Source organism: Pangasianodon hypophthalmus, chromosome 7 (assembly GCF_027358585.1).
Source record: "Pangasianodon hypophthalmus isolate fPanHyp1 chromosome 7, fPanHyp1.pri, whole genome shotgun sequence".
NCBI lineage: Eukaryota > Metazoa > Chordata > Actinopteri > Siluriformes > Pangasiidae > Pangasianodon > Pangasianodon hypophthalmus.
Window position 1 is genome coordinate 22,003,723 of NC_069716.1, and position 26,121 is coordinate 22,029,843.

At 39.3% G+C, this 26,121-nt stretch overlaps 1 protein-coding gene across 2 annotated transcripts in view; it reads left to right on the plus strand.

Annotated features, from left to right (window-relative positions):
- Nucleotides 1-22,446, plus strand: part of psd2 (pleckstrin and Sec7 domain containing 2) — a 41,215-nt gene extending 18,769 nt beyond the window's left edge. Inside the window, exons 1-13 of one of the 2 annotated variants that reach the window (XM_053235420.1) lie at nt 1,410-1,833; nt 8,076-8,270; nt 8,357-8,437; nt 10,327-10,439; nt 12,852-12,912; nt 14,424-14,514; nt 15,450-15,493; nt 15,611-15,801; nt 17,646-17,716; nt 17,874-18,031; nt 18,191-18,335; nt 18,952-19,095; nt 19,234-22,446. In XM_053235420.1, coding sequence (XP_053091395.1) covers nt 1,784-1,833; nt 8,076-8,270; nt 8,357-8,437; nt 10,327-10,439; nt 12,852-12,912; nt 14,424-14,514; nt 15,450-15,493; nt 15,611-15,801; nt 17,646-17,716; nt 17,874-18,031; nt 18,191-18,335; nt 18,952-19,095; nt 19,234-19,440 — 1,551 coding nt within the window. In that variant the 5' untranslated portion in view covers nt 1,410-1,783 and the 3' untranslated portion in view covers nt 19,441-22,446. Of the gene's footprint in view, nt 1-1,409; nt 1,834-8,075; nt 8,271-8,356; nt 8,438-10,326; nt 10,440-12,851; nt 12,913-14,423; nt 14,515-15,449; nt 15,494-15,610; nt 15,802-17,645; nt 17,717-17,873; nt 18,032-18,190; nt 18,336-18,951; nt 19,096-19,233 lie in introns of those variants that run through there. The other variant, XM_026917943.3, reaches the window with a different exon arrangement.
- Nucleotides 22,447-26,121: the final 3,675 nt, after the last annotated feature.

Here is a 26,121-nt window from a genome sequence, read left to right on the forward strand (position 1 = left end):
CCAGCATAGTTTGATCAAATAGACATATTTCAGATGGTTTTATTCTGAATGTCAGTAGACTACTAAACCCTCCTGTGCCCCCTATCTGGCCTGGGCCCAGGACAGCATTCCTGGGTGTCAGCCTGCATTGGTATAGGTAGGAATTAATTTCAGGCATGGGGTATACCACCCTTAGGGTGTAAGGAATTATACTACATAAAATCACTGTGTGAATTGTACAATAAAATTGAGAAATGTGATGTGCTCATGCATTTTGGGTGGATGCCAGACAGTAGTAGGTGCAGTGCTGGCATGCATTGTGATGAATTTCATCATTTTAAGGCACAATCTATTGTCAGCCAATTGTGCCATATTAATAATGATGCCATACTACGCCTTTAAGGCAGTTCCACTGGAAATGATTAAAATAACATGTTAATGATAAGGGGGAAAGGATGTTTAATCTTAAAACCAGAAAAAAAAACTTTCTTTTTTATCCCCTGCAGCAATACTCAGTATTCCTGTGCTCAGAGTGTAGCTAGCTGGCTAGTGGCTTTTAAACAGAAGGCAAAAAAATTTATGATTTCTATTGGTTAATCCTGTTTCTCCCCGTAGCAGCTAGTAGCCAATAAAATGTGACTAAACAAACTAATGGATGCGTTCATGCCTCTGTCTACCCGTGATCAAGGGAGAAGGGTCTGAGTCCTGCAAGACTACAAACCACACCTATTACAAGGAACGCCCATTACAAGGAACGCCTACTAGCAAATCACACTACACAACATTGCCACGCTCACTTGAAGATCGCCGTCCGAATTTCGTCAATTTCCCTAACTCTAACCCAAACCCTAACTCTAACTGTATTTGTTGTGGGCGTAACTTGTAATAGTGGGCGTGCTTTGTAAGGGGTGTGGTCTGTAATCCTGACAGATGTTTAATATATTTGTTGTGGGAGTAACTTGTAATAGTTTGTGTGCTCTGTAAGGGGTGTGGTTTGTAATCCTGACAGAAATTTATCGTATTTGTTGTGGGCGTAACTTTAGTAGGGGGCGTGCTTTGTAAGGGGTGTGGTTTGTAATCCTGACAGAAATTTATCGTATTTGTTGGGGGCGTAACTTTAGTAGGGGGCGTGCTTTGTAAGGGGTGTGGTTTGTAATCCTGACGGAAGTTAAATGTATTTGTTGTGGATATAACTTGTAATTGTGGGCGTGCTTTGTAAGGGGCGTGGTTCGTAATCCTGGCGCATGTTTACGTTATTTGTTGTGGGCGTAGCTTGTAAAAGTGGGCGTGCTTTGCAAGGGGCGTGGTTTGTAAGCCTGACGCATGTTCAAGGTATTTGTTGTGGGCGTAGCTTGTAAAAATGGGCGTGGTTTGTAAGGGGCGTGGTTTGTAATCCTACAGGACGCATCCGGATACACTTAGATGAAGGAGCTGTTTGTGACTTGCAACATGCTGGAAAGTTTCTAACCAATCTGGCAACACAGTGGACTTTAGGTGACTGTAGGGAGAATCGGTTTATCTAGCTAGGCAGAGGCGGATGTAAGCACATCAATTCTGCGCTACATGTCGCGCTTAAAACTTGCTGTATCGCGAATTAGTTCATATAAAAGCCTCTGTGTGTGTGTGTGTGTGTGTGTGTGTGTGTCTCTGACTGACACAGACTGTGGAAACTATTTGAGCTCCGGAGTGTTTGTTGCTTTGGTTTGTGGAAAGACAGTGATTGGTTGCCGGAGATCCCGCATTTTCACGCAGCTGGAACACGCGTACCATGGCTCTGTCAGTGTGTGAGCTGCGCTGAAACGCGATGTGGAAAGAGGAGTACGATGTTCATTTCCACTTTCTGCTCGAGCTCCTGTAAGTACATCCTGTAAAACCTGCACTGTGTAGTTAGCCATGTAGGAGCCTCCACATATCTAAAAAACAAGTGGCCTCAAGTCTTACTTACATGTTTTCACTAACATTTTATCTCTTTCTTGAAACCACAGAGGGTTTTTTTTTTTTTGAGTTTTATTCCTGAGCACTGTGTATTGGGTTCTTTAGTAGGATTCAGTTCAGTATAATAGATTTGATCATGCTGTCAGAATGTCTGTCTTTACCTATTATTCAGTTTATGGCTCCATGGCAACAACTAGACATTAACAACAGAGATGGTGACATTTATCACTGCTGGAAATAAAAAAAAATATGTGTAGATCATGAAATGGTTTCACCTCCTACAGTTTCAGAGATTCTCTGCTTTATACAGATGATGAAACTTTCTATTTATGTATAGTATAGTCTATAGAATACCTTTATCTAATCTACAAAAAAAAAAAAAAAAGGCCAAGCCCAAAATGGCAAGATATTAAGCTTTTAATGGTCTTAAACAATAAATGATTGGTCAGGAAATTAGCAAGAATTACACAAATATATAAAGGAAGTTATTATGGGAGAGCTTTTCCATTTGATTTCTTTAAATGTTTAAGCCTTATGGCCCTTGAGAGACTGCATCAGGTGTGGCAGATAACCAAATATTGACTAATCTTTAAAAAAAAAAAAAAAAAAAAAAAAACATCCCAGAAGATATTTTGGGAACATTTTGTACACCCAGACATGTTAGTTTAAACTGTACATCAAACATTTTAATCATTATCCTGATTTTATCTTTGCGTACAAGACTATATAAGTGAATCTCCCTGTTTCGAGCTTTTTCACAAACAGTTCACTGAAGCAAAAGTAAACGAGCAAATGGTGACCCAGGGGGTCTCATGAGTGCATTTCTTTAATTCTTGCTCATTTTCTGATCAGTGGTTTGTTGTTAAGACCATTAAAAGCTTCATATTTGCCATTTTGGGCTTGGTCCATTTTTTTTTTTTTGCCCAGGAGTGTACATACCTTGTATCTACATTCATCAGACATTTTAATAAGTAAATCTAGCATTAATATGTGTACAGTTCCTGACTGTTGCCATGCACAGTTTGTGAGCCACCATGTACAATATTATTTTTTACACAGTTCCCTGCTCATCACTGATGCTGAACTGGTAGTGTGTATGGCACTGGGATAAGTCTATCAGGTAGAGCAGTGATGCTGGCATTTTTAAAACACCACGGCATCACTGCTGGGTTTAAGAAAAACAGACTCCCAACCACAATATCCAGCTATAGACCAGCAGTCATGTGGTCAGAAACTGACAAAACGAAAACGCAGAGCATGATTAACACACGCTGTGCATGGAAATAAATATCTATTTATAGTATACACCAACAATTTGGACCAACAAGGTAGGTGAGTCTAATAAAGTGGTCAGTAAGAATATCTATACCATAGCTGTTGAATTCTCGAGTCTGATTGGTCGACAGGTGTTGATTAGTTTCCCTCAGCAGCTCTGACAGTAGTGCCGACTGTAATTCAAATCACAGGTTTATGTTAATGCACTCATTCTAATATATTATAGTTTCTATAGTAATAATTCACAGGGATTTGTATGTTGGACGTTCCTATTAATCCTAGTCTAATAATAAATGGAATAAAGAAAAACCTCTAATTGTTGTTATGGTGAAGCTTTCTGTAAGAGATGTTTATTTAATATTTATGGGAGGAGTCTCGGGTGTCAGCTTTGTCTTCAGTTTGTCAGCTTTGTCTTTTGGTCAGTATGTTTTCCACCACAGGAAAGTCTTCAAGACGGAGGTTTTTTTTTTAATATATAGCAGCTATAACATAAGTGATAACAGGACATTTCTTGGGCATTCTGAAACATTAAATGTAACTATAAATAGTTAAAAATACAACATATTCATTAATAAATTATAATCGCTGGCAAATTGCTGCGGTACAAGAGGAATTAAACACTTCAGGATGTGTTATTATTGGAAAATAACCAACTTCGAGGCGGTAACAGTAACATCGCTTCACGCCAGGCCGCGTCACACCACCAAATTTTTGATTATTTTCATATAACAGCACTCACCATTGTGTTTCATTCCTTTTACAGTACATGCAAACATGAAGAATTCAGAGAGGAACTGCAGCGTATTCAGTAATAATAGAATCAGAATTACAGAACAGTACCAGTGAAGTGGATCATGTTTTAGTGAACTGACTTGTTGAAATGTTCTTTTTCTCTCTGCAGCTCCTTGCAGAACACTTTCCTGACTGTTTTGAGAGCTTGACTGTTACTTCTAGTCTAACTGTGACAAATTCAATATTTTTGCCTTTTTTCGGTCCCTAAAGTGGTTACAGATGCAAGTATTTCTGTGTGAGTTTATTAAAAAAGGGTGGGAGAGAAATTTTTTGAAACACAAGTCTGTGTTTTTAAGCTATGCTGCTTTCCCCTTTGCCAAACTCCACACACCCAAACAGTGATTTTTTTTATACCAGAGGACATGCCAAGCTCCACACCTTTAACCTGACTCAGCCCTTGGAGAGGGGGTTGCACGCAGCGTGCAAGCCAGGAGGGCAGTGCTGCTTTCTGAGTCATGAACAAGCAGACTCATGTTTTAATGTGTAACTCCAGGCACATTTAGACATAAGGGAGTCTACTTTTCTTAGGAAGTGTGATATTTGAAAAATTTAAATCCTGTAATAACCCGTGGCCTAGAAAACTATTTTCTTCAGACACACTTACCTTTCTGTGGAATTGCTTCTCAGATTCTTAATTTATAGTAAATGTTTGTTGTGCACATTTTCTAGGTTGTGGTTAGTGTAGAATGTAGTCTACTCCCTTAACTTTAAACAATACACAAATATGAATAATATTTATGGTATTGTTTAAAGAACGTAACTGTACATAGTTATAGTTATGTAATATATAGTATAATGGGTGAGGCCCTCTGATTATAAGATACTATAAACCTGGCCCATATAAGCTAATGACCTTGACCAGATAATAACTTTTGGACAGTTGACCTTGACATACTGAAATAACTGAAAAAGCAAACATTTCATATCAACAACACCTAACTGTCTAACCTAGCCACATACAATCATACACAAGCTAATAGACATGAGAAGTAGTAGGAGAAAACTCAAAGCTACTTTAAAGTTTATGGTAGAGTAATGTAATTTGGTGGTCATTTATATTTTTATTTAACCTATAATCAAAGGTTAAGTAATTCATATTCAGTAATTTATTTTAGGAGGTATGAAGTTAAAGTTGGACTTGCTGTTACCTATGCTGTTAGTTTTACTGTTTCCCTTCACCTTCTGTTAGTTAAAACCAAGTTTATACTTTTCATTCATTCATTCATTCATCTTCAGTAAGCGCTTTATCCTGGTCAGCGCCATGGTGGAAAGTTTACACTTTTTATTTGTCAGAATTACAACACATGAATCATCAGTCAACTACATCCTTTGCCTCTTGGATTGCATTTGTATTTATTATATTAACCTTTGCTTGTTAGCATTAATTCAAGCATTATTGTGAACTCAGAATCAACAGCTGAAAAAGTACTTGAGTCCTACTCCATGAAGCTTCACTAAACCTCTATGGCTTGTGTTGATTCAGCTGAAACGAATAATATTTCAAATTTTTTTTCAGAAATGTATTACCTTTTTTAATGCTGTACCTGTCATGTTGCGGCATTATAATAACAAATAAATCAGCTGTTATGTTGTCTATTTAGGATCTACAAATTATAATCGTGTATTACATGTTTGTATGTTTCACAACACACCTGCCCCTGAGCTGAGTTTTTCCTGAATTACGTTTGGAGTGATTCAGTTTGCAGGCGGTTTAACTCACAGGAAGAGGATATGATCAGCCAAATATGAATTCCATTGCACTTTTTTCAGAAAGGCTGGAACAAAAGATGTAATCTCTCTCTGATATCTGAGTTATATCACATTACATTGTGCACTACTCACTTATCTGTTTGGGTTCAACTGAAATATATCATGCATTGCGTAGAGAATAGGGCACCTAGGCCCTGTACATTACAGGAATAGTCTAGTGTTTTTGAGCTTAATCTGAATCTGCCATATCACTAGCATATACAAAAACAAACCACTGACAAGAATTGACTGAAGAGAATGGGAACCTGTTCCTCCTACAATGGGGGTCTATGGGCAGTTTAAAAATATGCAAATATGTAATGAGATTAGATTATTGACACACGATCTTATAATCTAATATTTGAATTTAAAAGTTGTATTTGTGAGACATTTTAAAGAAAAATATTTATTAAATCAACAGCAATTACAATGTTTTATTTCTCACAAATTTCTCACTTTTTAATCCTAAAACTACACTGCCATTATATATAGAATAAAAAGTTCTTTCAGACGTTGTATGTAATTTAATGTTTTATGGTATGACTTCCTGATCTCTCAGGTATAATTTATTATCTTAAAGAAAAAAAAATTGGTCTCATAATGCATTATGCAAAGTGTATCTGAGTTTCTTTGGTTTTCTAAACAATTCATAATGCATAATAAAGATATCTTTAATTAATTATAAAAATGTCCATGATGCCTTATGAATACATTATAGTATGAGTACATAATTAATAAATATGACCTTCGTAGAAAGTGTTATCTAGAAGTATTTTTCAATAAATGCCCCAGCAACTGCCCCGAGACTTCTATTACAGAGTTTTTAGTAAACAGGTCTTCCAGTCTTTTTCCAGTCTTCCAGTGCAAGAAACTGTCAAAATTCTTGTCCTTGGTAATTGCACATATGTTGCAGATGTCAGAGATAAAGGTTGAAAAAGGAAAACTTGCAGTGTTTGATATATTCCTCTTAGGTACTGTGAGACTTTTGTCTTACTCAGAGGACTGCCATCTTCTTCTTGTGTGTGTCGAGTGCTGAACCCAGCGTTCTCAGCTAACACGGAACTTTATCAGATGTTCAGTAATGTGTTTAACAGTTCCTATGCTGTAATGTTAGAAAGATAAAGTTATGGAAATGTTTAACATGTTGACAACTAAATTGGTGAATCAGTGTTGTAAGAACATTTGCAAATGTTAAAATATTATCAGAACACAACAACATCTTAACAGATTAAATGTTCAGGGAACGTGAAGCTCCAAGAACAGTAACATTCTGAAAACACGTTAAATTGTTGGTTGGGAAGTGCCCTATAACCGGTGTCTGTCAAATCTTTGTCTTATCTCTGATGCCTAGCACAATGCAAGTTTGTGTTTTAACATTGGAATCAGCTCAGTTAAGCTGAACTAAGTTACTTTCCTCAGAGCTAAACCAAATTAAGTCAGTCTCATACACTCTGGCTTCACCCCAGTGGAGCGTTTTACATTTCATTGGAATTTTGCTAGAGGATTGTTGGTAATTTTGCTGAAGAGGCTGCCTGCTTAAGAGGAACACAAATTACGCTTCTCTCTCTCAGAATACCGGTATCCGCTGGCACCATGGCCACCAGCAGATTACACTGACGTCTTATTAGGTTTGGGTCTAATGTGATTGTGGCAATTGGATTATGCAAAAAAAAATTGCCTCAGCATCAGATAATACTGGCCATAATTTATGCAGGAAAGCAGAAACACATATAAAGGTGACAACGCTGACCAGCAAGCATTTGGTGTATGAGTGTGCACTTGGTTCCTCTGCATAGAGATGTGACACATTCGTAGTGTAGAATTCTTTCATATTGGCTTGATAAAAATGCACCATTAACTAGTTTATGTCATCAATTGTTCAATCTCTAAATCAGGGCACACACAGCTGAATTATTTTCTCAATGTATATTGTATAAACCTAATAAGGAAATGTATGAATTATTAAAGGCTGTCTCTCACCCCAGTGAAAGAGTCATGGTGGCTTCACATATCAGTTGGGAGAGTGAACTCTGAACACTCCACTGGCCTGAAACTCATCATTTTAAAAGAACAGACCATTGCACATGTAATTGCAGTCATCCAGGGCTTAATTATTTCAGTTAGATGTTCCATCTCCTTAATGGGAGAGAAAAATTGGATTCTGAATATAAGATCCCTGCACAGAGTCTATAGACTCTGTAGATTTCAGTGGCTCTGTATCACTTCTAAATGATGCACATGGCCTAAAATGGCTATTAACCTTCTCTTTCTGTGGTAATTCTATTGAACCGGCTGTGACGCTTGTTTGGAGGCCAGTCTAATGTGGTCATTTTTTGTTGCTGTAGTGATGCCAATCTCACAGATGGCCTGTGCGACTCTGACTCTGAACTGGGCAGCCTGGAGACCTTGGAGAGGGGCAGCACGGATACCCTCGCCAATGGTTGCCGTGCCGACGCAGAGGCTGCCAAGCGACTGGCTAAGCGGCTGTTCTACCTGGAGGGCTTCAAACGGTGTGACGTGGCACGACACCTGGGAAAGAAGTGAGTGTGTGTGACTGTGTGTGGGTGGGCGACTGCCTGCTTGACGTAAGAGAATACAAGAAGAAAATGATCTCTCTCTTTTGCAGTAATGAATTCAGCCAGATGGTGGCATCGGAGTATCTGAGCTTCTTCGACTTCACAGGGTTGTCCTTAGACAGAGCGCTAAGGTAAGGTCTGGTTTCTTATTTCATGCAGGCTGTTTGAGATCTTGTGCTATAGCAGTGGCGGCTCGTCTGTGGGGCATGAGCTCCACCCATTTTAAATCACGTTGAAATACTAATCACTTATTTTGAATGACCAACAATTTATAAAATTCTTGTTATTTGACAGATATAAGCTAGCGTTCGGTTGATTTGCTCTGCTTCCAAGATGTTGCGCAATCATGGGGCAGTGTGCTCACTTCCCTGTTTATTGCACCTATTGGTTATAATGAGAACTACAGCAAGTGCTAATAGAGGTTCATTTGGGAAGGATTCATGCTACCCTATCCTCAGGGGAGGAACAGTGGACAGACAGTTAATGACAGAGTTGCAAGATTGGGCTAGTTTAAAATGACCCCAAGGCCACCAAGATCTTGTTTTATATCAGATAATCTGAATAAAATCTAATACATTTCTGCACAAGGCAAAGTCTAAGTGCAGACTGTGTGTCTACAGAACCATTTCTGTTGTAATATAGATTGCAGAGACTGGAAGGAAAGGGGCTAATGGAGTGGATAATGTCCGTACATCAGAAATATGTGTGAAATACTTGCTTCCCTAGCAAAGGCTGAGAAAAAGAAGAAAAATGTGTCTCTCTTTTCTGATGCTCAAATTATTTGGGCTAGTTTCAGGTCTTTTGTGCTGTTTTTGAGATGTAATTGTGCTAGAAATTTTGATGAAACCTGTCAGTCCTGGATAATCATATTACTTCGAACAAAGTTGAACAAAGGTACATCTGTAAACCCGCTCAAAAGAGCTGTGTTGCATACTTTCTGACTGTATGTTGTTGATGCTAAACTGCCTTTTACAGGGTTACTCTAAAATATCACTAAATAGTAGACTATAGCGTGCATCAAGTGTGCCAACCTCTCAACTTAATTTTGTTGGAGGCTGTATCACTGTTAATGTCATTTTGCCCCATGAAAATCTATGGTCACGAGCTACGGCTGTGCTTTAGAAAGAATCTTCGTGATCTTGGACGTGGTTGCTTTTTCCATTTCATTTTACAAATGATACAAAACATCTAGACATCTGACTGTAAAAGTGCCAGAGCTGCTGGCACACAGTGAGCTCAGGTTAGATATTAAGCCTCACTACTTCCTCTTTTTTATTTAAGGCATAGTTGTGGGAGAACTTGGCCCTGCTGTCACATGTCTGTCAGACACTGGTGTCTTAGTCATGGTACAAATAGACTTCCCAAATGGAATATTTGCGCTCAGCATTCTGTTAAGCCCACAGCTACCCTGGCTCTCCTACTGCAAAAATGATTGCATTTCAGCTACTAGCTCTTATTACAAATAACTGCTTCTTGCATGGACACGTTCCAAAATATCTTCACTATATATTCCTCTCTCAGAGTCTGTGATATCTGTGATCAAGGTAATCTGGACCACCTTTCTTTTCTGAAATGAAAAAGTGAAAACAGCTGGCGGCAATCCCTTTTTGTGGAGCACTAATGGTATTAAATAACCTACCTGTCCATGTGAGGGATAGTCTTCATTTTTTAAATCCAATTATAAAACTCATTTGGTTTAGCTGACCACACCTCACACTGCTGTAGTGCTTAGTCCAATCCATATTTTTCACCCTTTCTATTTTTAGTCTCTTTTTCTATTTTGCTCTCTTTGTATTTAATAGATCCATGTTATATAGTGCTTGTTTTTTAGTACACTGTACAGTATGGGCAGAATGATGAGATGATTCATATTTATTTATATATATATATATATATATATATATATATATATATATATAGACTATCCACTAGGTTTTTCTGACTCTTATGTTAAAAAACTCCCCTTCAATCGCATGTCAGTTCCTCTAACTCTCTCCTGATGTTTCTCCTCATTGTACAGGAACTTCCTGAAGGCATTTCCTCTGATGGGAGAGACGCAGGAGCGAGAGCGAGTCCTGGTGCACTTTTCCAAACGCTTCTGTCACTGTAATCCAGAAGCCCTCACCTCTGAAGGCAAGTATCCCTGCATACATTGATCATGGCTATGGATTAGCGCTTATTGAAAAATCCTTGCCACTCTGTTAAGATGAGTCTACGCTACATCATTGGTCATCAGCTGGTGGAACATGGTTGGGATGCAGACCCAGCAAAGCATTTCATCCTACTGAACCGAATACTTGAATAAAAATACTGCAGAAGTAAAATGTTAGGCACAACCTGGATAGTCTTAGCATGCTAGCTAAGAAATATATAAATGGGGGCAAGAAGATGCACAGAAGTGTCTCAGTCTCACCCGACATAACCACGGTTATACCACACCAAAATCTCCTGTTAGTTTGTTTACTCTCTCATACCCACAGTCTTTCCCTGTCCTTATTGGCTGCAGTTCCTGTCTGCCACTGTGAAGTTGAACTTATGTCATGCCAAGCTGGGGTGTGATGATGTTTGACGTATGTGAGCTGGCATATGCATTCAAATTTCTGGTCAATTCTGACCCAACACTTGACTCACAGCAGCTCATGAACATTTTATTATAGAGTATTTTTGGTCCCCTGACTCAATAATCATGTTTTATTTTTTAACAAAAAAAAAATCCAAAGCACTGTAAACTTAAGAAAACAACCCAGTTATCAAGTTACAGAAAGAATGTTGTAGCTGGACATTCCATCTTGTGCACATTTTCCATCTTAAAAAGCAACTGCATTTGAATATGCACTCACAGAGCACTTTATTAGAAACACTATACTTATACAGGGAGGGGCCTCCCTTTGCTCTCAAAACAGCCTCAACTCTTCATGGCATGGATTCCACAAGATGTTGGAAATATTCCTTGGAGGTTCTGGTCCGTGTTGACATGATTGCTTCATGCAATTCCTGCAGATTTTTCAGGTGCACTTTCATGCTGCGAATCTCCTGTTCTACCACATCCCAAAGGTGTTCTACTGGATTCAGATCCGGTGACTGGGAAGTCCACTGAAGAACACCGAACTCATTGTCATGTTCATGAAACCAGTTTGAGATGACTTTTGCTTTGTGACATGATGCATTATCACACTGGAAGTAGCCATTAAATGATTAAGTAAATTGTGAAGTAAATTGTGGCCATGAAGGGATGCAAATACTTAAATAGGCTGTGGCATTCACGTGATGATTGCTTGGTATTAATGGTCCCAGAGTGTGACAAGAAAACATTCCCCAGACCATTACACCACCTCCACCAGCCTGGACTGTTGACACAAGGCAGGTTGGGTCCATTCATGCTACTGGCACCAAATTCTGACCCTACCATCTGTGTGCCTCAGCAGAAATCAAGATACATCAGAACAGGCTACATTTTTCCAGTCTTCAGCTGTCCAGTGTTGGTGAGCCTGTGCCCACTGCAGCCTCAGCTTTCTGTTCTTGGCTGATAGGAGTGGAACCTGACATGGTCTTCTGCTGTTGTAGCCCATCTGGATCAAGGTTCAACATGTAAATTCATGTGTACACTTGTACAGAGTGGTTATCTGAGTTACCGTAGTCTTTCTGTCAGCTTGAAACAGTTCGGCCATTCTCCGTTGGCCTCCGCTCACTGGATGTTTTTTCGTTATTGCACCATTCTGAGTAAACTCTAGAGACTGTTGTGCATGAAGATCCCAGGATATCAGCTGTTACAGAAATTCTCAAACCAGCCTGTCTGGCGCCAACAAACATGCCACAGTCAAAATCAATGAGATCACATTTTTCCCCCATTGTGATGGTTACGTGAACATTACCTGCAGCTCTTGACCTGTATCTGCATGATTTTATGTACTGCACTGCTGCCACGTGATTCGCTGATTAGATAATTGCATGAATGAGTAGGTGTATACGTGTTCCTAATAAAGTGCTCAGTGAGTGTATTATGAGGCCTCTGATCATTCTGGAGCTTAAGATAAGATAAGATCTTTTTCTTGTTTCTGTGCTGTTTCTGTTCTATTCAGTTCCAGTCGAGCTTCTGCCCTTGAAATTCTGCTTTGTACATACAGTCCCCTCCAGAAGAATGGCAAGGCCAATTCTTTTATTTTTCTATACACTGAAGACATTTGGGTTTGAGATCAAAAGATGAATACAAGACGATAGATCAGAATTTCAGCTTTCATTTCCTGATATGTACAGCCAGATGTGTTAAGCAACTTAGAACGTGACACTTTTTTATTTGAAACCCCTCCCCATTTTTCTATTGATCAAAAATATTGGGACATGTGACGGGTATTTCTTTGACTGTTTGTTTAAACGATTAATATCTCTGAATGTCCGCTCTTTGAATGAGCTCTTTGATTGTCCACTCTGTTTGAGATCTTTTGATCTCAAACCCAAATGTCTTCAGTGTATAGCAAAAACAAAAGAATTGGGGACTGTACATTGTACATATATATTTTCAAATATATTTGTTCTTTTTATTTACAGATGGAGCCCATACACTGACCTGTGCTCTTATGCTTCTGAATACAGACCTGCATGGCCATGTATGTATACACACACACACACACACACACACACTAAACTAGTGGTGTGTGGTGATGTAGCAAAAATATCATATCATGACACCTGAATATATTTCATGATACACAATATGCAGTATGTTTGTCAAACAGTCAGCAACATTTTAGAAAGAGGAAAAGAAGGATAAATGAAATAACTGGCATAAAATACATTTTAAATCAGCTGCAATTAGCAGACATACCACAGACTCAATTTCTGTTCGTGCTAATGAGTTTATTACACACAGCATCTCCTCGTTTAGTCCCTGAGATGCAGCACTTTGTAATAATTGCATATGTAACATATGGAAATGCAGCCAAAACATTTGATTTAGTTCCATGTACTGCATAATTACTGTCTTTGGATGATGGGTAGAAACACACAGCAGTAACAGTGCATGCTAATGATCTTCTCTAATTTAAGACAGTGTATAGTAGTGATGTGAAAAACAGTATGTTTTAAAGCCTCACCCATTATTGCATGTCCTTCAATTTTCTATTAATTTCTATTTATTTTAAGTATTCAAGATAATCATTGTTTATTGGTCGTTCTTTATAATAGACATTTACTGAATTTACTGAATTGGCAGAGACTTATTATTATGAATATTTGTGAATTAATCAGTAACAAATAATGATTGTTGAACATGCTCCTTTGGCCATGTCTTTTAGTTGTCAGCTAGTTAAATATGACTGATGTGGAGAGGAAGATTTATATAGTGTAGAATCAGCTGAATGTCAGAAAACAACTTATGGACAACGATAAATCTTTCCTGCCTTAGTTTGATTCCACAGCAGTTTGAAATGTTACTTCTGACCCTGTGATATTGTCCCCTAAAGACACAGCCACTTTTTAAATCTGCTGTCCGTCTAACACACTCCTGTCTCCCTGTTTCTGACTTATATTCCCTAATACACTTTCATCTCATTCCGTGGCTGCTGTTATGATCAGGTGGTAAGTGCAAATCCTTTCTACACTGTCTCTGTTTCTCTTTCTTCTTTTTTCATCCAATACTCTTTTTCTCCATTTATCATTTGTGTTTAACCACACCGAGTTACATGTGAGGCAAAATCCAATCACTTCCAAGACTGTGTACATGTTACATTTAGCATACACACCACATCTGTTTCTTGTTTTGCTGTGTAAGATGGTTGATATTAGAGCATTTTTGCATGTTGTGGCTAAACAGATCCTGCTCTTGTATGAACAACAGGAACAAAATGGTGCAACTTGAGAAAGCTTGGGTGGTGTGCACAGTGTGTGTGTGTGTGTGTGTGTGTGTGTGTGTGTGTGTATTTGTTTGGCAGTGACACACTACTGCCATCTGGTGGTGCTGGGTGTAAATACTGACCTATCAGTTTCCCTCCATCTTTTACATCTTTATGACTCTCAGTTGCTGTTTCATCAGTTACATTAAGCTATTACAAATGCAACACAATACTAGTTCCACAATAACATTAAAAAAATGTAAGAATGACATTCTGTGTGGTTGTTTTAGAACATCGGGAAGAAGATGTCCTGCCAGCAGTTCATTAGCAATCTGGATGGTCTGAATGATGGAAAAGATTTTCCCAAAGAATTACTCAAGGTATTGAGCACAATACTGAGGTTGTGTTTAAAGATGCAGGTTGGCATCATTGCACACTTAATGAAAAATCCACCCTGAACGACTTGCATATTAATCTTTATAATTACCATGTGATCAATGGCATCCAAGATTAATTTTGCATTAAAATGAGGTGACATCTTTAGTTTAACCTTCTTTTTATATGTTGGCCTAATTTTGCTTTGTTGGTTAATGGTTTCCTACCTTACCCAGAATGCCATGCGACTACCTGCTGATAGTGGCACAATGAGGATTTAGCCCTTGCTTCATCTCTACTTAAAAAGAGAAATGCAGCAGTGCTTTTGTCCTTTAGTCTGTCCAGCTCTTTCACCTCCTCATCTGTATACTCTGCTCAAACAGATCAGGTTCCAAAGCTTCAACTTTCACGTTAATTTCACCATCAACGCTGTCGTGCTCATCATCTTGTAGATTGCTAATTAGCTGAACTGAGCACAACTGTATGATGTAGCAGCATTGCATTTTGGAAATTTGAGTCCAATGTTAGCTGTCTGTCATGCCTCCACTACTGTCTCTGCTACTTCTGCTTGGGATTTCACATTATTATGACATTGAACATCACTGGAGAATGGTGAGTGAAGAAAAAAGCAGCTACTCTTTTGTTTTTAAGAGCTAACAGCAAAATCTTTCCATTACTGTTTATTTTTTTTTTACATTAAACACCATTAAACACCTGCACTAGCAGTGTCACACTGTTACATCAGCACAGCAGACAACCATTATCTGCAAAGAGGAAGAACAAGAATACATCATCATATAAACATATTAATGTGTTTCAGGGTGGACTTTTCCCTTAAAGACAAGCTTTATCTCATAGGTTGTATGCTATATTTTTGTATAGTGTTGTGTTAACTGCAGCATACATCTAACGTCAGGTCTCATCTCTCTTTCTTGCTTAGGTGCTGTATAATTCAATAAAGAATGAAAAGCTAGAATGGGCCATGTGAGTATCTGTGGATTAGGAAATACACTGTATATAGAACTAACATTTACATGCTGCAAAGAAGATAAACTGAGGAAGTCTGTAGCTGTGGATGTGTAACTCTATCTCCATTTGCAGTGAGGAAGAGGAATTGAGGAAGAGTCTGTCCGAGCTGGTTGAGGACCAGTGTGAGGCAGGGAGCAAGCGGGTTGTTAGGGTAACGGATGGTAGTAACCCTTTTATCGCCATCCCGCTCCTGCTCAATGCTGCCACATACAAACATGGAATCCTGACCCGTAAGAGCCATGCAGATATGGACGGCAAACGCAGTGAGTGTTTCGGACAGAAAGAGAGAATATAATATGCACAATATGTGTGTGTACATGTGTGTGTGTGTGTGTGTGTCTGTGTGTCTGTGTGTGCGCTTGCGCATGCAAACGTATAGTGTGTCTGTTTGGTGGCAGAACAACTTCTGTAGATATTTAATGCTTAGTATGAGGGTTTTTGAACACACCAAGTTGACACCAAAGAACTTGCATCTCCTCTGAAAAGTTTCACTCAGGCATAACAAATATACTTTCACTCACGGTAGGAATGTAACCGAATATAAATACATTAATCAGAATGAAGAGATAATGTGTTATAAACAGACGTAAATACACATATGAATGATGATGGCACAGCTGTCTGTGGCCAGGGAGCCAAAGGGGCTAAACTGGCCACGCTCTCTGGGTGAGAGGGATCGCGTACCCTCTCCCCTGTCAGTCACAGCAATACTTGCCAATCGGTGGTGTCTGTGTGTTCAAGTATGTGGAAGAGGGTAGATAGCACTTTCCTCTAAGTGTGTTACATGTGAGTAGCAATTTGAAACGATGCAGCTGTTAGAAGCAAACAAGGAAGTACATGTTAGCTCTCATCCTCACCAGTTGGTAGCTGTTGTATGATAGGTGGGAGCTGGCTGGTGGGTGGGAAATGGCAGGTGACCAAATTGAGGAGAAAATGGAGAGAAGAAAAAAAAAACAGTTATGAATACGAGGTGCAATTTTAGTTTATTTTAAAGAAAGCTTGCCAGAAAGACAGAAAAGTCAGGTGAGTGGGATATTTTTACTTTCATGTGGGCAAGCAGTCAGATATGAGGCTTGTAGGACAAAGAAAGACCTGATGCAGTGATTTACATCGTTCATTCGTTCATCCTCAGTAACTGCCTGATCAAGGTCACGGTGGTTTAAAATAGGCTACCAGTTTGTTAAGGCCTACATTTTGGGAAATGGAACCAGCTAAATTCGTTAGAAAATGTCACAGGCAGGTACAAACAAAAATAGTAATAATAACAAGTGGGATTTAAAAAAAATCCTTCAGGTTTAGGCCATGCCCAATTTAAATGAGGTTTAAATCTGAATATGGATACAGATACAAAGTTTTGAAGCACTAAACAGACTTGCCTTACTCCCCTTTGTGTAATCTGTCTCTGTGAAAAAAAATATACCACTACACCAGAAGATGGCAGTAGCCTCATAATAAACCTGAAATGTCTAGTATTAGGATTGATGATGGTGATTTCCCTGCTTTAATGTACTTCTTAAGTCTGGTAATTACATGCTGTATTGAATAAGGTGTCTTTGAGCTGGGAAGTCATCCATGGAAGTTAGAAATTTCAGAATAATAAGGACATTTTAAGAGCAAAGGTGTTTTACAGACATTTTGTGATACATACATTAAGATCAGTATTGGTACACAGAGAGAAGATGAGCTTTAGTCAAGTAAGTGTTAATGTGCTACACACTGAGAAGATCTCAACACACAGGAGCATGATATATCATCAGTAAGCAACTTGGCCGTTAAGGGCCCTATCTCTTTAAAGTAACTGTGTCAATGTCACTATATGATGTAAGACCCAATTAGACTAATTAGAGAGTGTGTTCAGCTGAGCTGGCAGACTGGTGAGTGAGATCCTGGGTTTCCAGCAGGTGGAGGAGATAGCAGGGATATTCCTCACAGCTGGATACGGCATCTGTGATCAACCACTACCATTAGTAAAATGCATCCTTAACTAAGTAGCTCTTTTTCTCTGTTTCTCTTTTCTCTCTCTCTCTCTCTCTCTCTCTCTCTCTCTCTGTCTCTCTCTCTCGCTCTGCATCTGTCTGTCTCCGCCTCTCTCTTTTTCTCTCTGCAGCCCCGAGAGGACGGCGAGGCTGGAAGAAATTCTATGCTGTGCTGAAGGGCATGATCCTCTACCTGCAGAAAGTATTTCACACACACACAGACACACACACACACACACAAACACTGACTTTGTCTCTTCCTCCACTTTTTTTCGTCATTGCACACAAACACTGCTGCAGTATGACCCAGCTTATAAAACCCACTCAGTTCTCGCTCTCTGTCTCCCTCTTGTGTTGAGGATGAGTATAAACCTGATAAGGACCTGTCTGAAGTGGACCTGAAAAACGCAGTGCGTGTGCACCATGCTTTGGCCACCAGGGCCTGCGACTACAGCAAGAGACCCAACGTTCTCAAGCTCAAAACTTCAGACTGGAGAGTCTTCCTCTTCCAGGCACCGTAAGTTCGAAACTGCTTGTAATTATTTCTGGGGGAGGGGGTTATAAACGTGATGTTATATATCGTCATAATTCACATCACACATTTTTATCCATTTTCCCATTATGCTCAGTCAGCTATTTTATTGATACAAGTACACAAGTATATGTGTCTGTGTAGGAGTGAGGAGGAGATGATGTCATGGATCTTCAGGATCAATTTGGTGGCTGCTCTGTTCTCTGCTCCTGCATTTCCTGCTGCCATAGGTTCCATGAAAAAATTCTGCAGACCTCTGCTACCATCATCTACAACCAGGCTCAATCAGGTACACACACTCATAAGGCAAGACACTACAGGTTCAGATAGAAATGACAGTTTTGGTCACATGAATCATTTTTCAAATTTTAGGATAGCCTGTGTCTATAACTTCAAATCTCAACAGAAACATGCTTATTTAAGTTTTTCTGACACTAGATTATCTGAAACTTTGAAGAGGGCTTAAGCTCCACCTACCCTGAAAGCGTGTATGTCAAATTATGTGTCATTAAATTATACATAATTGGCAAAATTGGCAGTGCTGTCTGGGTGGGAGACTTTTACTCCCCTGTCAATCACAGCGACACTAGCTAATCATGGATGTCTGTTACCTCATGTATGAGGAAGAGGGTGGGTAATGTTCTCCTCCGAGTGTGTTACACTGCCCTGTGATGCAGCATGAGCAGCAGTTTGAAATGGTGTGATTTCATGTGTCTCAGAGGAAGCAATTGTTAGCCTTCACACTCCCCACTGGAAGCTGTCATATAGGGGGAGCTATTGTGTGGGAATTTGCATGTGACCAAATTTTTTAATGAATTTTGAAATGAAAATAAGTGTTCTGTGTGTGTGTGTGTGTGTGTTGTCTCCAAACCCCCTTACACTGTTGTACTGGAACATCTGTGCAGGAGGAGCAATTGAAGTGTCATGAGAGCAAGCTGAAGCAGATCTCCTTAGAGGTGGAGGAGCACAAAAGGAATCCACCAGAGCTCACGCCCAAGAGCAAAGAGTCAGAGGAGTACCGCATCAAAGAACACTACCTTACCTATGAGGTCAGCAGCATGTTGAAGCACCTTTGATACATTACATGAATGTCTTGATGCCATATAATGCACAGAATCCTGTGTTTCTGAATGCATTTCCTGTGTGTCCAGCATACATTCCTAACCGCTTTGTGTGTGTCTGTGCAGAAAAGCCGTTATGAGACGTACGTCAACCTTCTGCAGGCCAAGTTGCGCGTGGGGAGTGATGACCTGGATAAAATCGAGGCCAGTGTCTTCAGTGGAGACAGCAGAGACAGCCACATGCGCAAAACCCAGTCCAGTCCCTCCATCAGCCATGCTCACGGACTCAACGGACGAGCCGCTCACAAACACACCTCAGACAGCTCTATCTGAACGCTCATCGCAGGGTCCCTGAACTTTGACCTCTGTCTGAGACACAGTTGAGATGGCAGTGGACGACTGAGATGGTCTGAGACTTTGAAAAAGGAGAGACACATGAACGTAGCATTAAAATGTCCTTATTATTTCAATGCACAGTAAATTAGGATTATTGTAAGTATTATTAGTATTATTATGACAACAGTTTTAATACCGAAGTGAACGTCGTGCCAAAAAGGAAATACAGAAGTAAAAGGAGACCGAGACTGTATTGGAGGAGCGTGTTTACATCACATGACTGCAGTCGATTTTGACAGCACATGGCAGTTTCTTGTGATGGTTAATGAGATGCACTATGATCACAAGGCTGATTTTACTGTGATGTCTGGAGAACATTTACTGCAGCGTCATGGGGCACCTTTCCTGATGTCAGTATGAAATAACTGTGACATCATTGCTTGTTTCTGGAGTGTATTCTTTACAAGGTGGAGACTTAAAGTGATGGCGTGATGCCACATTTCAGTGATGAAGCCATAACACATTTATGGTGACATCTCAGTGTTTGACTAGTCCATACGTAGAATTGGCTTCCTGACTGATTTTTTTTTGCGTGACATGTAGCATTTGGCTTATTCGCGAGGCCTTTTCGATGTCTCAGCCTCAGTAGCTGTTTTAAGGGCTCTGTTACATGCTGAGGTGTTTGTTCAGATTCATATGAGCTGTCTACAGTATGATGCAAATGTCCCCATTATTTATTATGTCATATTTATTTATTGTAAAGTTTCTTTTCTGAGCCGTCACAATGGACTCAGGCACTTGTAATGTTGAAAGCAATTTATCTCAGTTGATTCTATATATAATCTCAGTTCTTTTCAATGGAGCTACCTGCTTGGGGTGGCAGAGAACCCAGTATGAGGTTCTTTTTCACAGTATCATAAAAGAAGACAGGGTATGTGATGGAAAATAGGAAGAGAAAGAATTGGAATGTGTGTATGTATGTAAGTATGTATGTATGTATGTATGTATGTGCATGTTTGTGCGTAACAGTGAGAGAAAGAGGGGAAAAGAAAACCGACTGAAAGTGAGTTAAAGGAATGCTGCAGTGTTTAACCTAATCTCTGTCTAATGCATCTGTAGCATATATATACTTACCACAGACAAGAGTTTCAACATGTTTTCCTGTATTGCGGCTCAGTGGCTAAGGCTTTGGGCTACTGATCAGAAGATTGTGAATTCAAATCATCACACAGCATCACACCAGCAGCGACGCTATGCAACAAAGTGACTCATTAAGTCATTAATTTCCAATGAGAGCTGGCAAATTACCATTAGTGACACAAAGTGGAGGGGCGAGTGAAGCAACAAAGTTTATGTAAATGAGAAGCAAAGCAATATTGGTGACTACCAATGGGTAGTTTTTGGTTCCAACATATATGTTTTTACTCACGGCTTCTGAGCCAGGTCGTGATGCTTGCTGTGTTGCTACAGGGCTGAAGTGTTTCATTCACCCAATATAGAACAGCGCCAGTGTTTTTGCCATTCTGTTTCAGCACATCGAACCATTAAAGGCTGTCAAATAGTCGGCAGAAACCACGAAAAGCAAAACATTTGAGGCTCCTTCTGACACTAGTAGACAGTGATGCACTGATTGCACTGCACAAATGCATTTTGTGCAGGAGCATTTCTCTCCAGAAGACGTCTGATTTGTCGTCAAATGAGAGGATTTTGTGTACATGCTGTAGCTAGCGTGTACAGATATCAGCCTTTGTGTGCTATACCAGTGAAATCGTGGTATCCCTCAGTAAAACTACTGATCACTAAGTTGATTAAAAATCAGTAAACTAAAGATTAGTAAACTCAGATCACATGTAAGTGACCAGTGTAGAGTAATTTGAGGCAAAAAAAAAATCGCTGACAGCAGATGACACCAGCTTGAGAGAGGTCTTACTAAACTCTTACTAAAGCTGTTCTTATAGACATTACCCAAGTGGAGCGATACAGTAATTCCAGTTACAGATGCTTTCCCTGTCAGGTTTTGTGGCATTCATGTGCTCTGTCAATGCTGGTAACCCCAGATACTTCTTTCTGAATAAAATAGTCTAACAGATGAATTAAACAGCTAAATTTACAAATATCATTGACTACTGATCATAATGAAAAATGTTCTACAAAAATATATGTTTTGCATAAATGACTAATGACATTAATGACTGCCCCAACATCTGCCCTTCAGTCATTTTCGATTAATTTCTTTTGAGTCATTGGGGTTTCTGTTCTTTTCTTGGTAAATTTCTTGACCGTGGTATTTACACATATGCTACAGATACAGTAGATGGAGAGTATAATAAAAAAAAAAAAAAAACACTGGAGTATTCCTTTAAGAGCTATGTCAAAGTACAACAGTGAAGACGATTTCCATATGCTTGAAAGTGACACGGGAGTCGTTGTCTTATCACAGCGGACCAAAAGAAGCCTTCCCAACAAACATGAATAGAGCCTGAAGCAGCAGGACTGCAAATTCAGACAAAGATATCTACTCATATCTACATCACGCACTGTAGCCTAATGGACTAAATGATACACATCTGTTCAAATGCATTATTATGCTGTAAATCAGTACCGTGAACATGGGATCAACGTTATGTTTGCGGAAGAGGACTGCTAATGGCACTATGTCTACGCTTTGCTCTTCAGCAGCAGCACAGTCAACCCCCGGTGTCTCCACCCATGGCCATGGTACGGACTTTGTGTGTTCGAGCAAGTGCAAGTAGATTTTTCTAGTGCAGTTTTGACGCATGATGACAGTGAGAGTGAGAAAATGAGCTTGCGGCTCTTGCACTGCTATATATGAAATAACATAAAGAGCTGCAATTTTATACACTCTTTAGTAACTGCTTTCATAAACTGACTTCCCTATACTTGTCGCTTTGGCTGTTGTGCTAACTATGATTTTCCCCAATGTTTAGGGTAGAACACAAATGCTGTTGTAATAAAAAAAAGATTGTGATGATTATTTTATAATTTCCCTTGCTCCGTTGGGATATTTCCTCATAACCCATGCATTTTTTTCCTGGCAAAAATGAAAAGAACTGCTTGGTTCACTTGATTTGATGCTCTATGCTGCTCTGCAGCTCACAGCACAGTTGAACACAGTGGACAAGAGCAGCAAACAAGCTGAAGTGCATAAGTTAGCTAGCTAAAAAACAGAGCAGTTAGCAAATTTGCAACAAAACCTGCAATCATGTTTCGCCTGAGACATCACCAGCTTGGCCAGACAACAACTAGGCCAGACAACACACACACACACTAAGCAAACAAGTGAGCAAATGATAGTTAGCTAAATGAACCTTAAAACACAGAGACAGTCAAAGAAATTGGGTACTACTATCAACTAGGTTTGAGAGTCTAAAGATGGCTGAGCAAATACACACTGTTAACAAACTAGGCAGCTAACAGTAGCATTGAAGAAATGCCATTGTTAGCTGTAAGCGTTCTACAAAACACGTTTTGTGAGAAGTCCCCCAACAACTGCCTTAGATTTTCAAGTAAACATGAAAGTGTCAAGGAAATTGTTTTTTCGTAATTTTATCAATACAGAGAAATTTTTGTTTGTGGTAAATACACATGTACTACAAATGTGGCAGATAGAGATTAGGTTTATGTTGCTGGATTATTAATTTAATCCTATGTTAAGGTAAAAGAGTGAAGAGGATGATTTGTGTATTCTTGAAAGTGATGTTGGCCCACAAGCTAGAAGCTTTCCCAACAAAAATGAAGCAGCAGAACTGCAAATTCAGACCACGAAAAATTGGAAAACACAAACTGATAGCAAATAGTAGCTTACCAGCTAATTGTAGGTACCCAGCTAAAAACACCTAATAGAGCACAAAACTATGGAAAGTCCAGAAAGGCCATGAGAAGTCCAGAAAGGCCATTTCTGTGAGAAAGCTAAGCTATGATCTCGAGAAAACAACTGTTGTTTTCTTGAGATGACTAGAAAAAAAACTCTTGGCCTTTCTGGACTTCCATATGAAACAGACATCAAAAACACCCAGAGGTACAATCTTCTTCACAAACCTGGGATCACGAGCCTAAGGCCCTGTTCACACCTGCTATTAACATCTGTCTCAAGTGATCTGATCACAAGTGGATAGCCAAAATGCAATTTACACCTGGCATTTTGAGTGCGTCTCCAGTGCCCACTTATGATCAGATTTTATACATCATTTCTAATGAAGGAAGGGTGTTCAGGCGAAAATGTCCTGCAAATCCTATCTCATGTACACTATATGGCCAAAAGTATGTGGACACCTGACCACCACAGCCCTACGTGGACCTTCGCCAAACTGTTGCCACAATTATCTAGAATGTGTTTGTATACTGTAGCATTACATTTCCCTTCACTGGAACTAAGGGGCCCAAACATGTTCCAGCATGACACAAAGCGAGGTCCATGTAGACAGGTTTTGCCAAGGTTTGTGTGGAAGAGCTGCACAGTGCCCTGACCTCAACCCCACTGATCACATTTGCGAGGAATTGAAATGCTGACTGCACCCCAGGCCTCCTCACCTGATGTAAGTGCCTGACCTCACTAATGCTCTTGTGACTGAATGGGCAAATCCCCACAGCAAAACCTTCCCGGAAGACTGGAGGTTATTTTAAGAGTAAAGGGGGACTAAATCTGGAATGAGATGTTCAACAAGCACATATGGGTGTGATGGTTAGGTGTCCATAAACTTTTGTCTATACAGTGTACCTGTACAGGCTGTTTCAAATGTTTGGTCACATGGTCTGCATAGAGGAATTGATCGGGAAGGGGATGAACCGGGATAGATCTCTGATGTGTAATATTTTTCTCATTTCATCATTTTTGCTTGTTTTTGCAGTTTTCTTGTTATTCTTGGCAGGTAATAAATTACGTTTCAGGTAGTTCTATAGTCTCTGTGTGGGTGTGGGTAGGTATGTGCAACTATCCCAAGAATTTGATGAAATTAAATTTTCCAGCTAAGACCAGCTATCTGTCCCAGGCTGGGTTTTTTTTTTATTCAGCAGGGCTTTAATAAGGCAATAATACTGTTAAATGAAAAATGAGGTGCTTTCTGCATGTTGCAATGCCATCCTCTGATGATCAATCAGTTTTATAAAACTAGCTGAAAAGGAAGTGGCACTGTGCTGTTAAAAATATGTACAAAATACAGTACACCATCACACCACGCAGCGTTCATGAACACTAGTGCTGTTCAATCACAGTGTGATCTGACACACCCACACAGTTCTGATCAAAATAAGTCTTCTAAGAAAAATAAGACTTTTATAGCTTTTTGCTATAGTTAGATATACATAGTCTACCACTGGTAAATGTGTGAAACCATGTCGCCAGGGGCTTCAAACCCAACTCCATCCTATTTCCTATTGTTTAGGCTGCATTGTATGGAGTTTATACACTGACAGAAGTATCTGAATATGAATGTTCTATATTTGAATTATATAAAAGTTACATTAAATATTTTTCATTGTTTTGAACTTGCCTTTTAAAACATATAATTCAAACAAAAATTGAGATTTGGACAAATAAAGAGCCCTAAATACAAATTTTTTAAAAATCTCAAAAATACAGGTTTGATGTAAATTAGGTCAAAGTTGAAGCATCCAGGATTCCCAAGGAGAAGTAGACACTTTGAGTAAACTATTCCATATATAAAGGCTATCAAGTTGGACGATTTAAATGTCTGTCGGAAAACATGGTTTTTGCACCTTTAAGTTCACAACAATCAATTGTTTTATATCTTGTAATATGTGTTTCCTTTTAGCCTATTGTGTAGTCCTATATGAACCTTAATAGCCTATGCTGACTGACTTTGGACCAGGGCCACAAAACATCTCTCTGATGCATCTTAGCTTCTCTTGTCCGTGCTTGTCAAACAGATAAATTCGGGCTAGGCTTCCACGCATGGCATGTGTTTGCTCTCAAAAAAAAAAAAATGAACGGGGGGCTTAAATTAAAATGAAACATTGCTCATGTTGTTCATGATGATAAGCACGGATGCTTAATATATGCCCATATGCCCAGTATAACTATTTGGGTAACATTCTAGCTAATTAGGCTAGGCTGACATTAGCTTACTGGTAAAAGTTTGCTCTTGATTGGAATTTAACTATTTCACAGTAGAACATAAAAACTTTAGCTGCACTTAAACCTCATTATAGTTCATAGCTTCCATTCTGAATGCATTTATCTCTATTGTATGTCTATTCTCCTTGCAGTCACGGGTGCGACTATGATTGATTAAATGCTGAGTTGGAATACTCAGATTTGTATTTGGAGTTCTTTTTTTTTTTTTTAACGCTCAAAAGCGAAACCCATAATTTCAAATGATATGTTTTTTGTAAAGGCAAATCATATCCCTAGCAAGTTCAAAACAAAGAAATTATACTGGCAAAAATTAATTTATTAAATACACTACAGAAAAAAAATGTGACATATATATGATTCTAATATGTGAAATTCATATTCAGATACTTTTGTCAGCTTCCAGACTCCAGAGCACTGATGTTTTCATGCTGGCTAATGTTCCAGGCCGTGGGGGTGGGGTGAGGGGTGGGTGTTTTTTCAGCACCGTGGACAGCTCTTTATCCAGCCAATAGAGGGCGTCATGACATCCTTCATAGGTGCATATCTTCATCACTTTATTCCTT